Source organism: Rattus norvegicus, chromosome 6 (genome assembly GCF_021556685.1).
Source record: "Rattus norvegicus strain SHRSP/BbbUtx chromosome 6, alternate assembly SHRSP_T2T, whole genome shotgun sequence".
In the NCBI taxonomy this organism is placed as follows: domain Eukaryota; kingdom Metazoa; phylum Chordata; class Mammalia; order Rodentia; family Muridae; genus Rattus; species Rattus norvegicus.
Genome location: NC_141539.1, coordinates 130,176,151 through 130,190,287, shown reverse-complemented (window position 1 = coordinate 130,190,287; position 14,137 = coordinate 130,176,151). Strand labels below are relative to the sequence as shown.

The window sequence follows — 14,137 nt, the reverse complement described above, 5'->3', positions numbered from 1 at the left end:
AATATTTTCAGAGAAGAAAAGGGACCGGAATCCTAGAACCCTCGCTTTCTCCAGCACCACATAGGAAAGCAGAGAGTGGAGGAAGAAAATCAGCAGATTTCCCTGGGGCCGTGTCTGTGTCTGGATTGGGCCATCCTGGCTTCTGGGGGACTCTTTCCCCTTGCCACAAATGCTGTGCCCACCAGCGGGTTAGTGAGAAGGCTCGGCGTGTGAAAGTGTTTGCCACCCAGCCTAGGACAACCTGAGTTCAATCCCAGGGACCTATAAGGTCCTACAAGGACCTACGATGTTTTTCTCCGAGCCCTACATGGCAGGCACACCCAAATACAAACACAAAATAATGAATTAAAAATAAGTAATTGGGCTGGAGAGATGGCTCAGCGGTTAAGAGCACCCGACTGCTCTTCCAGAGGTCATGAGTTCAATTCCCAGCAACCACATGGTGGCTCACAACCATCTATAAAGAGATCTGGTGCCCTCTTCTGGTGGGTCTGAAGACAGCTACAGTGTACTTGTATATAATAAATGAATAAATCTTTAAAAAAAAAATAAGTAATTATCCTCCTGCTAAGGCTGCACTCACCCAGAACTTCCACACCAAGCTTATTCCAAAAGTCTTCATCTTTCTACGAAGTTACCTGGGTTTGGAGACAGTCATCTACAGGGAAATGGGCACAAAAGCAGCTAGTCTGAATTCTGAAGGCCAAGGTCTGCGCTTGAAGGGCTTAAGTCTTTTCTTTGTTTCTTTTTCCGGTTAATCTGAACCCACCAGGCTGACCTCAGGCCATTTTGACACTTCTGGGGGATTGACCTTCCGAAGACCACAAATGGCTTCCTCCGTGAGTCCTCAGTGAGGCCAAGGCTCAGATGCTAGCTGAAGGGCTGTTTGAAGCATCCAGCCCAGAGTTGGGTTTTCCATGTTTTCCATTAATTTCTTAATTGCCTTAATGGGCAGGCGTTACTGTAAAATAATGAAAGTTGGTTTTCCTTATTTGTTTACAACGAGACAGTTTTGGTTGAGCAACTCAGAGACTTTCCAAATCCATTGATCTTGGGTGTAGGGAGGGTTTCTTTTTAAGTTTGGGTCTGGACTGATGCATTCTCTAAGTCGGAGGACAAAGACAGTAAACCCATGTTTTCAAAAGTATGTTTTGCAAGACTTATTAGAAGACCACAGCCTCATCAGAGCCATGGAAAAAGTCATGAGCGGAAGAGGGAGGGGACTGAACTTTGCAAAGGAAACTGCCTGTGACACCCAAAAGGACTGGCTGAAGGTGATGGAGAACCGGACTGGTTTCTGATCCCAGGAGATATGTAGATGGACCTCACTCTGGGTGTTCTGCCATGGGGGTGTGTGTGGCTTGAGCAGTCACACAAAGTAGCTAGGACCGTGGGGTCTCACCATAAAGGACGCAAAGGGCTGTTTTTCCTGACAGGTCATGGATACCTTTCCGGTGGCCGGGTGTACCTGGAGAGAAGCAACATCTCCTGGGGGCCTTGAAGAACCCTAGGTCTGATGGGTCAGGTCTGCAAACGTAGACCTGGTGGAAGTCCACTTGAGTGTCCTGCATACCATCCTTGTGGTTCGCCCCACCCACACTACGCTGCCCCGCCCCGCCCCGCCTCGCTCCAGGGGGCACAGGCCCACACCTGGTGGTGATAAATAGCAAGTTTCTTATGCTCTCTGCTTAGGAAGTCGCTTTATCACGGACTGGCATTGCAATTTTTTGCTTCTTGCTCCGACCGGATGCCATGGCTAACCAGCTGGCATACAGGCCAGAGACACCCCCACACCCCGACCGCCTGTGGCTCTGGGAGAAGCACGTGTACTTGGATGAATTTCGTCGCAGCTGGTTGCCGATAGTCATCAAGGTACCAACCGCCTTGGGGCTAGCAGGTCGGGCAGCAGGGGTATACCCTGTCTGGGCTTGGGAGTCCTGGTAACAGGAGACCAGAGTACAGCGGGTCCCTTGTGCCTGAAACAGGAGGACTAGGGAAACCCCAGATGAGTCGGGCCTTGTGGGCCTGCCTGGAGGAGGGTGGGGGCACCCCGAGTTCAGTGAACAAGCCCCTCTCACACATTGCCTGGGGTGTGTGATTATGATTTGGGGTGAAACAAGGCTTCCCTAAACCATAAAATTGGGTAGCCAGTAGTATCCACGTTGGTAATAAGACTTAACTTTGTTTTGCGTGTGGAGTCCTCGACATGGGTCTTAATGAACATTGGTGCTTTCAAAAGAAATCTCTTCTAGAGGTACTTTCCAGCAGAAAGTATTCCACTTGTAAAGCCAAGAGAAGCTATAAAAGCAAAATTAAACTGCTGAGACGTTGCGTGGTACGCCAGGGCCTGAGAACTGGCTCCACTCCGGCAAAGTTGGGGATTGTGAGCCTTGGGAGTGACTAGTAGATGGTGGGGCTTCCTGGCAGACTTGGGGTGCTGCTAGTAAATGGTGGAGCCACAGTTCTGGGCTCTTAAATTTACATTCTTGCTGTCATTTTACAACGCTAACTTTACATATATCTAGTTTTTTTTTTTTTAAACATTAAGTCAGATGTGTGAAGACAACATGGGTGGCTATTTCTTGTTAATATCCGGTTAATGACTAGCTTTTCATGCAAACCGTGAGCCAACGAGTGTTCCAGAGGTGTGGTAGATGCTGTCTGAACAGGAGGAGCCTGGTAGCGAACTCCAAGGCAGGGTTTATTTCCCATGACTGAAGAAGCCGTGTATGTGTGCTTTAATAAGGAAACAGGATAATTTGTAACAGTGGTTAGATTGTTGACTCAGGGGCTGTGAATGGTGGAGCTTACACACCTGGCACCACAATCTGACTTAACAGATTCAACTGATCTCGTCGTCCGCAGATCATTACACAGGAGTGGTCTCACGTTGGGGGAAAAGTGCACTTGTTAAACACCTGAGAGTGCTTAGTGTAAATCCCAAACACAGGTCTGCACTGAGGGCATGCAGGGAGTATGGTAGGAGCCCTATTCTTGGGAAGGAGGTGCAGTGGGGAATGGGGTAACCAAAGTAATGATTAGGCTGGCAGATGAGTCCTGTGGGGGAAGAAAGTAGGCATGGGGGTTGGGGGCGGGGGAAGTGAGTTGTGCTGTGGAGAGGGGGCGTCAGCACACTGTGAACTCACAGACTGTGGTCGCCTGTCACATTTTGAGTCGTCTTGTTTCAAATTGCTTTCTCTTCCCCTGCACTGCTGACGAGCAAACCCAGGGCTCTGTGCAGAACAGACGAGAACTCTACTGCACAGCCACAGCCCAGCCCTTTTGTACAGGTCTTCAGTTTTGAGACTTGGTCTTAGCTGCTTAGGTTGACCTTAAGCTCCCTTTGTATCCCAGGTAGGCCTTGGACTTAGGATCCATCCTCCTGCCTCAGCTTATTGAGTAGTAGGCATTGCAGGCCTGTGCTGTTTGGTCCCACCAGGTCTTAACTGGTCTGCCTTGTATGGTTTGCTTGTACTGGGTGTGTGTGTGTGTGTGTGTGTGTGTGTGTGTGTGTGTGTGTGTGTTGGGGGAAGATGCTTTGTGTGTTTAGGTGGTGAATTTTCCGTTTTGTTTTTTCCATCCCAAATCGGTGGATAAAACTCATTTTCAGGAGCTGGTGAGGTGGCTGAGACCAGGTTTCTCATTGTCTTAGGGTTCTCTAGAGCCATAGAACTTACGGGAGAATTGGTCAATGACTTAGTCTGTAATCCAACTCTCCAACCATGGTCAGTAGCAGCTGTGAATGGAAGTTCAAGGTTCTAGTGGTGGCTCAGTGCTACAAGGCAGGCAGACAAAAAAAGAGACCCTCCGTTCTTCCAGTGTCCTTATGTAAATCTCCAGCAGAAGGGGTGTCCCAGATTAATGGTTGTGTACTCCCATGCCTGGGTCAGGTACTTGTTTTGTCCCAGATGACCTTGAACTCAGAGATCTCCTTGCCTTAAGCTCCTGGGATACATAGCCACTGTGCCTCAAGATCCAGGTTAGAAACTTGTATCTCCCAGCCTCAAGATCAGGATCAAAGGTGAGCCTTCCAATTCTGGATTGTAGTTCATTCCAGATACAGTCAAGTTGACAACCAGGAATAGCCACTACGGCCACCAAACCCAATGACCTGAGTTTGATTTCCCAGGATGCACATGATGGACAGGAACTGACTACATGTGGTGCCTATGTGGTATTCTCCCTTGATTTCAGCACTTGGGAGGCAGAGATAGGTGGAGCTCTGTAAGTCTGAGGCTAGCTTGGCCTGTAGAGCAAGTTCCAAACTGGCAAGAATTAGATATGATGAGGTCCTGCTTCAAAACAATGAATTTTAACTCCTGTCAGTTAATAAAACTGTATGTTTCATCACTACTCTAACGTGGTTTTTATGTAGTGTTTGTTCTTTATAGACCTACATTTGAACAGAGGGCTGCCCAAAAGGGAGCTCGCCCTTCACAGATTTGGTGAGGCTTGCTGCGTAGACTGTGAGAACCCCACAAACCAGGCATCACATTGTGGCTGGGACGACGTGGATCATGGAGGGGTGTGAACAGAACAGTGGAGGGAGGCAGAGACACTTCTGGTGTAGGCTTTGTGGATTTCTGTGGGCCCTGGACTCCCTCTGCCCATGAAGAGAAAGCATTGGGAATCTAGCAGCCATGACTTCCATAACCCTGGCATCTGAAGACAGTAACGGAGGATACTGTTGCCATAGCCCAGAGGAGCCATGCTAGTGAAGGAGAAATGTTGCTGTCGCCAGATTCTAAGTGTTAGAAATGAGTGTGTGTGTGTGGGGGGGGGGGGGGGTGCAGGGTGTCCTCAAGAGAATGATCACACAATCCAAAGACATGAAGTTGTATTCCTGCCAGAGTGGTCCAGAGCCTTACACCCGTTGGTCAACTCCATGCCTATGTGGTTGAGTGACTCAGAGCTGCACTGTTGGTCAGTGAGCGAAGCAGAACTTTGAAAACAGATCGCAACCTTAAATGCATACTTAGATCTTAGAAAACTTCGGGCTCTAAGGAGGGATTTTTGCTCATGGGTCCCATGCCAACCTCTTTAGAGGTGGTGGCTCCTTGATCTCGTTTAACCCTCTGATAGGAAAGACAGTGCATTTCACTTACAGTTTCCACAGCAGGTCCATGGACCGAGACCTCATTTAAAAGAGGACACTGGACAAAAAGATGACCTGGCAGGGCTGGGTAAGGTTGCCGAAGTGTTCGTCTTGTAAGTATGAGGATGGCTATGGAGACTGCACTCAGGAAGCAGCTACACGCAGATCTCTGGAGCTGACCAGCCAAACCATCCAGTTTTCATTTGGTTGGTTTGGGTTGGGCTTTGGTTTTGTTTGTTTGTTTGTTTTCTTGTGAGGTGTTTTTGGTGAACTCCAAGCCAATTAGAGATGTTGTCTCAATAGTAAATAGACGAAAGAAAAAGTAGATAATGGGGTTGGGGATTTGGCTCAGTGGTAGAGCGCTTGACTAGGAAGCGCAAGGTCCTGGGCTCAGTCCCCAGCCCCGGAAAAAGAAAAAAAAAAAAAAAGAAAGAAAGAAAAAGTAGATAATGTCCAAGAGATGACACCCAAGGTTGTCCTCTCTGCTGTGCATGCATGACCCTCCCCATACACACACTTGGGACCAAACCGGAGGGCTGCATGGCTTACCCTAGCAACAGGAGGTTGGCAGGAAAAGAGCACCCTGAGGATGACTAAACCCAGGTCCAGCCAGAGTTCCTAAGATTGTGCATGGGCTATAGAGTTGGGTCCAGGGTTGGTGTCTGTGCTCAGGCTGTGGGGATAGCCCCACGCCCCCCGAGTGACAGAATGGCTGCTGGTGGTGTGCTCAGAGGAGCCCAACAGTAGTCAGCAGGAGGCAAAGGTTGTGTTCTTTCTGTTCTGCCTCTGCAGAGTAACGGAAAATTCCAGGTGATCATGCGACAGAAAGATGTCATCTTGGGGGATTCCATGACCCCAAGTCAGCTGGTGCCGTATGAGCTGCCTTTAATGTGGCAGCTATACCCTGAGGAAAGGTACCGAAGCAGTAACTCCGAGTTCTGGCAGATAGTGTACCACATCAAGGCAAGCACCTCTTACCCCAAGGACTGAGTGGGCAGTCTTGGGTGATCCTGGTCTCTGGTCTTGGCACGGGCTAGCTCTATATTCCCTCAACCCTGGCACCAGAAGCTAATAGAAGGGGAACTAAATGCAGATGTTTCTCTAAGGGTTGGATAAAAGAAGCCATCGTCTGAGGTCTTAGCCAAACCCCTTGTCACAAGGAACCCTCTTGTGGTAGTCACTGACAGTCCCGTTGAGAGGGCTAGCCACCTCACCTTGGGTCCCAGTACTAACCCAGGCTGAGGAAAGCTGAGCCAGAATGAAAGGGGAATTCTCAGGGCTGGTCTGACCACTCCTTTGTCTCTCTCCTTCTCTACCCTCAGTTCAAAGATGATGAGGACATGCTACTTGAACTGTTGGACTCTGAGTAACGTTGAGACATGGTGAGTGCCCCAAAGCTCCATCTGGAGGAAGGAGGGCCCTTCTCTATGAAAGCTGTGACAGCCCCTCCCCAGCAGCTGTCCTCAGAGTGCCCAGAGTAAGACAGACTTCCTGGAAGTGTCCATGTCTCTCCTTTACCACCTGAGGAGCTCCAGCTACACCCATGTTTACAGGGCCCCATTGTTCACCATCAGTTGTCTATTAAGAGATGACTGCTGAGCCATCCCACCATCTCAGCTGGGGATCTGCAGATAATTACACTGAAGCAGGTTTCTCCATTTTTTTTTCTTACCCACTCCCTTCACGGTGGTGCTGTTTGGCCCTGACCCAGGCATAAGATCCAACTTCAGCATCAGGAGCTGACTAACCACCCACCCAGCAATCCCCAGTGCCTGCTCCTTGGCTGTCCCTCTGACCCTGCCTTCTCTCTCCCCAGGCCCTGCAGCTCCTGTCTCCCTTGCCCAGGCCTGAGCCCACAGGGGAGATGCTGGTACTTACATTTGCTCTGTTGGCTAGGCATGTTCTTTATCCTCCACACTGGGCTCCAAGAAGAAAAGTCCATCCAGAGGCTGCCCCTTCCCATGTTCCTGTCGCCCGCTCTGCTGCCTTGGTTGGCCCTTCCACTCTACCGGCTCCCTGGCAAGGGGTTCAGGGAAGATCCCCATTCTCCTCACCTCCTCTAGGTGCCCAGTGGTGTCTGCACCTCTGATCTTCTCAGCTGATTGATTTTTTTTTTCTGCCTTTCCCTTTTGCCTCTCAAGACAACTAGTGTCTGGCTTGCCAGTTTGCCTTCCCAAGGGGCCCTCAGTTGTACATACGCCATGAGGGACGAGACCAAGTCATTTGAATCCGGCAGACCCCAGGTCCGCCATCTCTCAAGGTGTGCTGTGGTGCCTGTACCCACCTGGCCTGTGAACCGTCACCTACCCAACAAATGCAGACGTGGTTGGAAAGCAGTTTAAAACCAGAGAGCTCCATTAGCTCCATTTCCCTGTCGTAGAACCCGGGTGCTTGCAGCCAGGGATATGCAAACCTCACTAGAGCAGGAGGCCAGGGAATGGAGCTGATTTAGATGTGCCCTTAGCTTACCCACTCTTGGCCTCTCTCCCTTGGTGTTCAGATACTGTATTGAATATAAGCACTTCCTGTTAACCGATTAAATATCTCACTCACCTAAGTTGGGCCAAACTGGCTTCCATCCTTGACCAAGATGCCAAGAAATAAGAGAGAAGACTGCTCTGGGTTCTCCCAGAGAAGCCGTGGTCTTCCAGTAAGAATGTTGAAAGGGAATGTGTGGGATTTTATATGTTTCTATTTTAGAGATAAGGCCAGACTTAATAAAGCTTTATAGAACTCTATAAATTCTCAAACCTCAGTGCTCTCGGAGTTATGATTTCAGAACCGTTGGAAGCGGCAACAACCTCAAAACCGTCCTTACTGGTCAGTCCTGGTACCCAGCCCACTTGATATGATCCTACCTTTGCCTCAAACCCTGAATACCCTCAGGTCTGGAATGCTGTCCTTCCAAGTGTGCGTTCTATTTCTCAGTCCCAGCCAGGTCTCTTAAGGTGAAACTCCCACCACCACTTTCACCCCAGCCCTCCCTCCCTCCCAACACCCATGCCCTCAGACACAGTCTAACCCAGTCACAGGCTAGCCCCTCTCCCCTCCTCCCTGCCCTGTTCTCTGCTGGTTGTCATGACCTGCTGGTCCTCACACTCCTTAAGAGTAGGGCCTCAGAAGACAAGGGTTACCTTAGGAAAGGAGCCAGAAAGGGCCTTGGGGCATCCTGCTTCCTTCTTATCTCTGTACAGTGCTAGTCCTCAGCTGCCCCAAAGATGTGGTTGGATAAGGAAAGGGAAGTGCTCTGAGTGTACAGCAAGAAAAATTGTATAAGAAATCCCACCTCTTCTCACTCCCTGTCTCCCATCCCCCTCACCTACACTGGACCAAAAGCATGGCCACCTGTGATCATTGTCCTCTTGATAGGATCAAAATTTACCTAGGAGGCTGTGTGTATGTTGGGTGGGGTAGCTATGCACTCCTTGAACCTCAGTACCTGGGAGGCAGAGGCAGGTGGATCTCTTGAGTTTGAGACTAGCCTGATCTACACAAGTTTCAGGATAGCCAGGGCTACACAGAGATTCTAGTTCAAAAAAAAAATCCCCTAAGAGATAATCTGTGCTAGGGTTCTCTAAACACACACACACACACACACACACACACACACACACACACACACACACACACACACACTTAAGAGTGGCTTACAAGCTGTGATCCAGATATCTGACCTATAGATCCCTCATGTTCATCGTTGTCCCCAGGAGGAGGAACAGGCGTTTGCAGGAGTGGTCTGACACACATCTGGCCACCATGAGCTGGGCGGTGCCATGGCTGTAGCAGCCAGCAAAAGGACCAGACATACAGATTCTGCTCTGAAAATGATAAACCTAGAAATACAAAGCCCCAGAAAGCAGAGCCGGATGAGCGATGAACAGATGATTCTTGCCGGAAGGTGGCTTTGTAGACATGGATGTATGCCGTGCATGCACTGCTACATAATAATGAATGTGGAAAGGCTGGAGGTTCCCTTTCAGGGACTTCCTCTGTAGCTTGATGATCCTGGGCTCACCTGATTGGCTAGACCAGTTGGCCAGCGTGCCCCAGGACAAGTTAGGCAAGCACAGGGATAGCCTGGGAACCCAAGGTCTCCTGAGCTATCCCCTCCCTAGTAGGGCAGAGTGTCTGGCATGAGGAATGATACAGCCAGCCTAAGCCAGTTGTATGACACAGCTCAGTGGGGGCAGGTCTGTCCTTGAAGTGAGCTGTTAAGGGTAAAAAGCCCACTTATCTCATGGCTATGCATGATGGGATGTACATACGCTTAAAATTATGGCCATTGCATGTGCATACACACACACACACACACACACATATCTAAAATCATACATCTCATTTGACGAATGGCAAGGAAACACCTAATGCCCCTACCATAGGGTCACTTGCTCAGAAAATGCCTCACCCAGGCCTCTTGGAGGATGTGTTTTCTGGAACCCAGTCCCATTTGGTGTCTGAGGCTTTTTCACTACTGTGTCTTGTATAGTTTGAGACCCCAAGACCTTGGACATCATGTCCCAGGGCATCCTGAGACTCATAACACAGGACTCACTCTCTGCTTTTCCACAGTACTGGGGTGACCTGTGTGCCCGCCCGTGTCCAGGTTCTAATCTGCATGCTGAGGACCTGATCTCCGGTCCTGAAGTCTGCATGACGTCTCCCCAACTCCAAACTCACTGTGATAAAAAGCACCTGTTATAATTCTGCCTTTAGTACATTTCTAAGGGTACAGTGTGCTTTTGTTTTAGGAGCAGTTTTTATAGCAGGTTTCAGGATGTGTTTTTTTTTTTTTTTTTTTTTGTTGTTGTTTTTTTTTTTTTTTGTGGCCAGCACATGTATCACAGTATTTTAAAGTGATGACAGTGTGCCGACTGTGTGGTTATCATAGAGCGTCTCTTTTAAGCCTTACCAAGACATGAGGAGCTTGCAAAATGCTGTGTTAAGATGGGGCTCCTGTGACAGGCACACACCATCACCACTGTGGAGTCACTCGTGCTAAAGTGGGCAACTGCCGCTAAATTGCTTCCTTGGTCTTCCAAGAAGTCAGGAAAGAGCACAGTCAGATCGCCACAAAGACATGAGGAAGTCCCAGAGGACTGATGGGAACTGCCAATCTACCAGATTCTGATTTCTTCTCATGACCATAAAGCCAACTCAGTTTTAATTTTGCGGCAGTTTCAGGTTTTGTTTGTTTTGCAGTAGAAATGGCAGGCTCTCATTACCCCAGATTTCCTGACTCAATGAGGACCCAGAGACCAGCAGTTACCCCACATCGCTGGGAGTCTGGTCTGGGTGTGGCTGGAATACATGCCTTTCTGGCTACCAGGGCTCCCTTGCTGGGTTCTCTGCCTTTGGTTCAGAACCAGAAGTGAAGACAGCAGCGGTTACTGCATTCGAGGAGGAGGAGCCGTGAAGGGGACAGGGCCTTGAAGGCCTCTCTGAGGTGGTAACACTCATGTAAGGAGGGGGAGAAGTGATATCCTGCACTCCAGGGTCAGCCAGGTTGCCTAGTTGGCATGGACCCTCGTAGGCCTTGCCATTCAGAACAAAAATTTATGCTAAGAGCCTCAGGAAATAATGCAGTCTGGATGACCTCCAGCCACTGTGCAAAGTAGACCCTAAAGGGACAAGAAGAAAAGAAAAACAGTTAAGAAGTCTAGGGCAGAAATTGGCAAAACTTTTCTATAAAGGGCCAGAAAATATTTGGGGTTTTACGTTCCATAAAGTCTATTGTAACTGTTCAATTCTACCGTTGTTTCAAGAACCATAGATATTGCATAAATGTTAAGTGTGGGTATGCTCAATAAAACTTTATTTATAGAAACAAGGCTTGGCCATATTTGGCCCATAAGCCAAGTCTTTGACTTCTGGTCTAGGCATTACATACTAAGGTACAAAATTACTGGAAATAAAGGTGTTATGGAAGCTTTTTGGATCAGAGTGTGAGCCCTTACTGCTTCCTAATAAGCCAGGCCCTACCACCCTTTCTCCATAGACCAATTAAATAATAATGAACAGCTAAAAAAAAAAAAAAAAAAAGGAAATCCAATATGTCCTCTCTGAGAAGAGGAGCAAAGAGATCCAGCAACACCCTAAATCCACCCAGGAGTCCTAACCTGGCCTTTAGAATGACCCAGAGGACCAGAGGTTAGCAAGCCAAGCAGTCTCTGGTGAGGTCCTGCCTGTCAGTCTGCCCTGCAAGCTGGTCTGACAAGTTGTTGGAAATGTGTGAAATCTTCCTGGAGACAAGCTCCCCTTCTGGATGGTGAACGGGGAAACCAGAATTGCTTCCCCTCAGATGACATTCTCGTCTTCAACTTTGTCTCCCCCTATCGTCGTCGTCATCGTCCTCCTCCTCCTCCTCACCACCTTCATCCTCCTATTTGTTTTGTTTCTTGAGACAGGCTCCATCCAGGATCTTAGTGTATAGACCAGGTTAGCCTTGAGCCCACAGATTCTCCTGCCCCTGCCTCCTGAGTGCTGGGATTAAACGGGTTCACCACTATCCCAGGGCTTCTCAGACTTGTTTCTATCTGGGCCACTGCCAGAAAGTGCTGACCATCCTGGGAGAGAGTCTTCCTCACTTAGCTAATCCTTCCAGGAAATACCCCCCAGCCCCACCCACACAGAGATGCATCCCAATTAGGTAGGGCAATTGAGATCAACTATCCCAAGAGAGAGGCTTCCTGTTTGTCAGTTACTCACAGGGTGAGGTTGTTCAGCAGGATGGAGAGCCATAAGATTCTCACAAGAGGAGAGATGTCCCATCCCTACCTCGAGGTCCTAACTCTGAGTTCCTTAGAATGTAAGGACAGGATCTTTGAGGAAGTGATTAGGGCAAAATGGGGTCATCTGGCTGGGCCCTGTGGTTGCTGAGAAAAGGAGACTGGGACTTAGGCTCGGAAGGAATGTCACGGTGAAGAGAACAGCTGTGCACAACCATGGAGGGAGTCCTCAGAAGATGACAGCTCTGTCCACACCTTGCTGTTAGCTTTCTGCCTGCCAGGACTATAGGAAAATACAAATTAATCCAGTCAGCCTGTTACTGGCCTGAGTCTCCGAGACACCTGCCAGAGTACCCAGGTTCCTATTAGAAGGAATTGGACCAGGGACACATGATTAGAAATAAAGACAGATCATTCGGAAAGGGAAAGCATTCAGGTGGGGGTAGGGGGTTAGGGTGTAGGCTAGTGAGCTCCCCAAAGCCCTGAGCCTCCAGGGGCATGACCCTTTAAAGGACATTTACATTACATAGCACCCAGTTCTCCCAGGAAGGGCTTGTTCCTTAGGGATGCCCAAGTAGGGAGGGGCTTCCACACTCCCTCTACCAATGGCTGCTTTTCCGTTGATTTTGATACCTCAGGCTCCAGTCCTTACTCTGCTGTCACAAGTCCCTAGAACTAAGTAGGATAGTCCTAGGAAACTAATGTGGATCTTGGAAGTCATGGCTTCCAGAGACCCAGTGGTTTGTGAGGCAGACAGAGATATGGACCAGGGCAGCAGATGCTGCCGTGGGCCGGAAACTGTGGCTGTTCTTACTGTGTTTCTCAGATGTCTCTGGAGGAAGAAGACAGATACATCCAGGCAAGCTCAGACTTCCAGTGGTGGGAAAGGGTCCCAAATGAGCCTGCTGGTTTTTTAACAAAGACTATGAGGGAAGGGCATGAGGTGTCTAAGACAGGAACCCAAGAAGCTTTCTTTTTTTTTTTTTTTTTTTTTAATTAACTTGAGTATTTCTTATTTACATTTCGAGTGTTATTCCCTTTCCCGGTTTACGGGCCAACATCCCCCTAACCCCTCCCCTCCCCTTCTTTCTTCTTTATGGGTGTTCCCCTCCCCATCCTCCCCCCAACAATCACGTTCACTGGGGGGTTCAGTCTTAGCAGGACCCAGGGCTTCCCCTTCCACTGGTGCTCTTACTAGGATATTCACTGCTACCTATGGGGACAGAGTCCAGGGTCAGTCCATGTATAGTCTTTAGGTAGTGGCTTAGTCCCTGGAAGCTCTGGTTGCTTGGCATTGTTGTACATATGGGGTCTCGAGCCCCTTCAAGCTCTTCCAGTCCTTTCTCTGATTCCTTCAACGGGGGTCCTATTCTCAGTTCAGTGGTTTGCTGCTGGCATTCGCCTCTGTGTTTGCTGTATTCTGGCTGTGTCTCTCAGGAGCGATCTACATCCGGTTCCTGTCGGTCTGCACTTCTTTGCTTCATCCATCTTGTCTAATTGGGTGGCTGTATATGTATGGGCCACATGTGGGGCAGGCTCTGAATGGGTGTTCCTTCAGTCTCTGTTTTAGTCTTTGCCTCTCTCTTCTCTGCCAAGGGTATTCTTGTTCGTGGGGCACTTTCTTAATGTAGTGGTCTGCTCTGGAAGACTATCTATGTACATTGAATTGGGCTGATGGGATGGATGTTCCTCAGGGGCTTGGCCTCCTCAGTGACAGTCACCTTGTGGGGAGGAAGGTCCAACATTCTGATGCTGTGATTTGACACAATGACCCATTCACAGCCATCCTGGGACGCATACATGAGTTGGGCACATTTTCTATTTCCTTATTTATTTGTCTCCAGTGTGTCTATTACAAATGGGGAGGAACTTACTTACAAACAGATACATGCAATGTAAAGGGAGAAAAGGTTTATATCCAATCATAGTTCATGGTCACAGTAGCAGGATCTTTGCCTCTCTATTCCCTGCCAAGGGTATTCTTGTTCCCCTTTTAAAGAAGGAGTGAAGCATTCACATTTTGATCATCTGTCTTGAGTTTCATGTGTTCTAGGCATCTAGGGTAATTCAAGCATTTGGGCTAATAGCCACTTATCAATGAGTGTGTCTTTCTGTGATTGGGTTACCTCACTCAGGATGATATTTTCCAGTTCCAACCATTTGTCTATGAATTTCATAAAGGCATTGTTTTTGATAGCTGAGTAATATTCCATTGTGTAGATGTACCACATTTTCTATATCCATTCCTCTGTTGAAGGGCATCTGGGTTCTTTCCAGCTTCTGGCTATTATAAATAAGGCTGCTATGAACATAGTGG

General features: G+C 48.6%; 1 protein-coding gene across 1 annotated transcript; it reads left to right on the top strand.

Annotated features, from left to right (window-relative positions):
* The first annotated feature begins 1,691 nt into the window (after window positions 1-1,691).
* Window positions 1,692-7,832, top strand: Tcl1a (Tcl1 family Akt coactivator A). Its single transcript, NM_001109601.1, is given in 4 exon segments — window positions 1,692-1,872; window positions 5,888-6,058; window positions 6,418-6,477; window positions 6,912-7,832. Coding segments are annotated over 3 exon segments (339 nt in total). The 5' UTR covers window positions 1,692-1,752; the 3' UTR covers window positions 6,466-6,477; window positions 6,912-7,832.
* The last annotated feature ends 6,305 nt before the right edge of the window (window positions 7,833-14,137 follow it).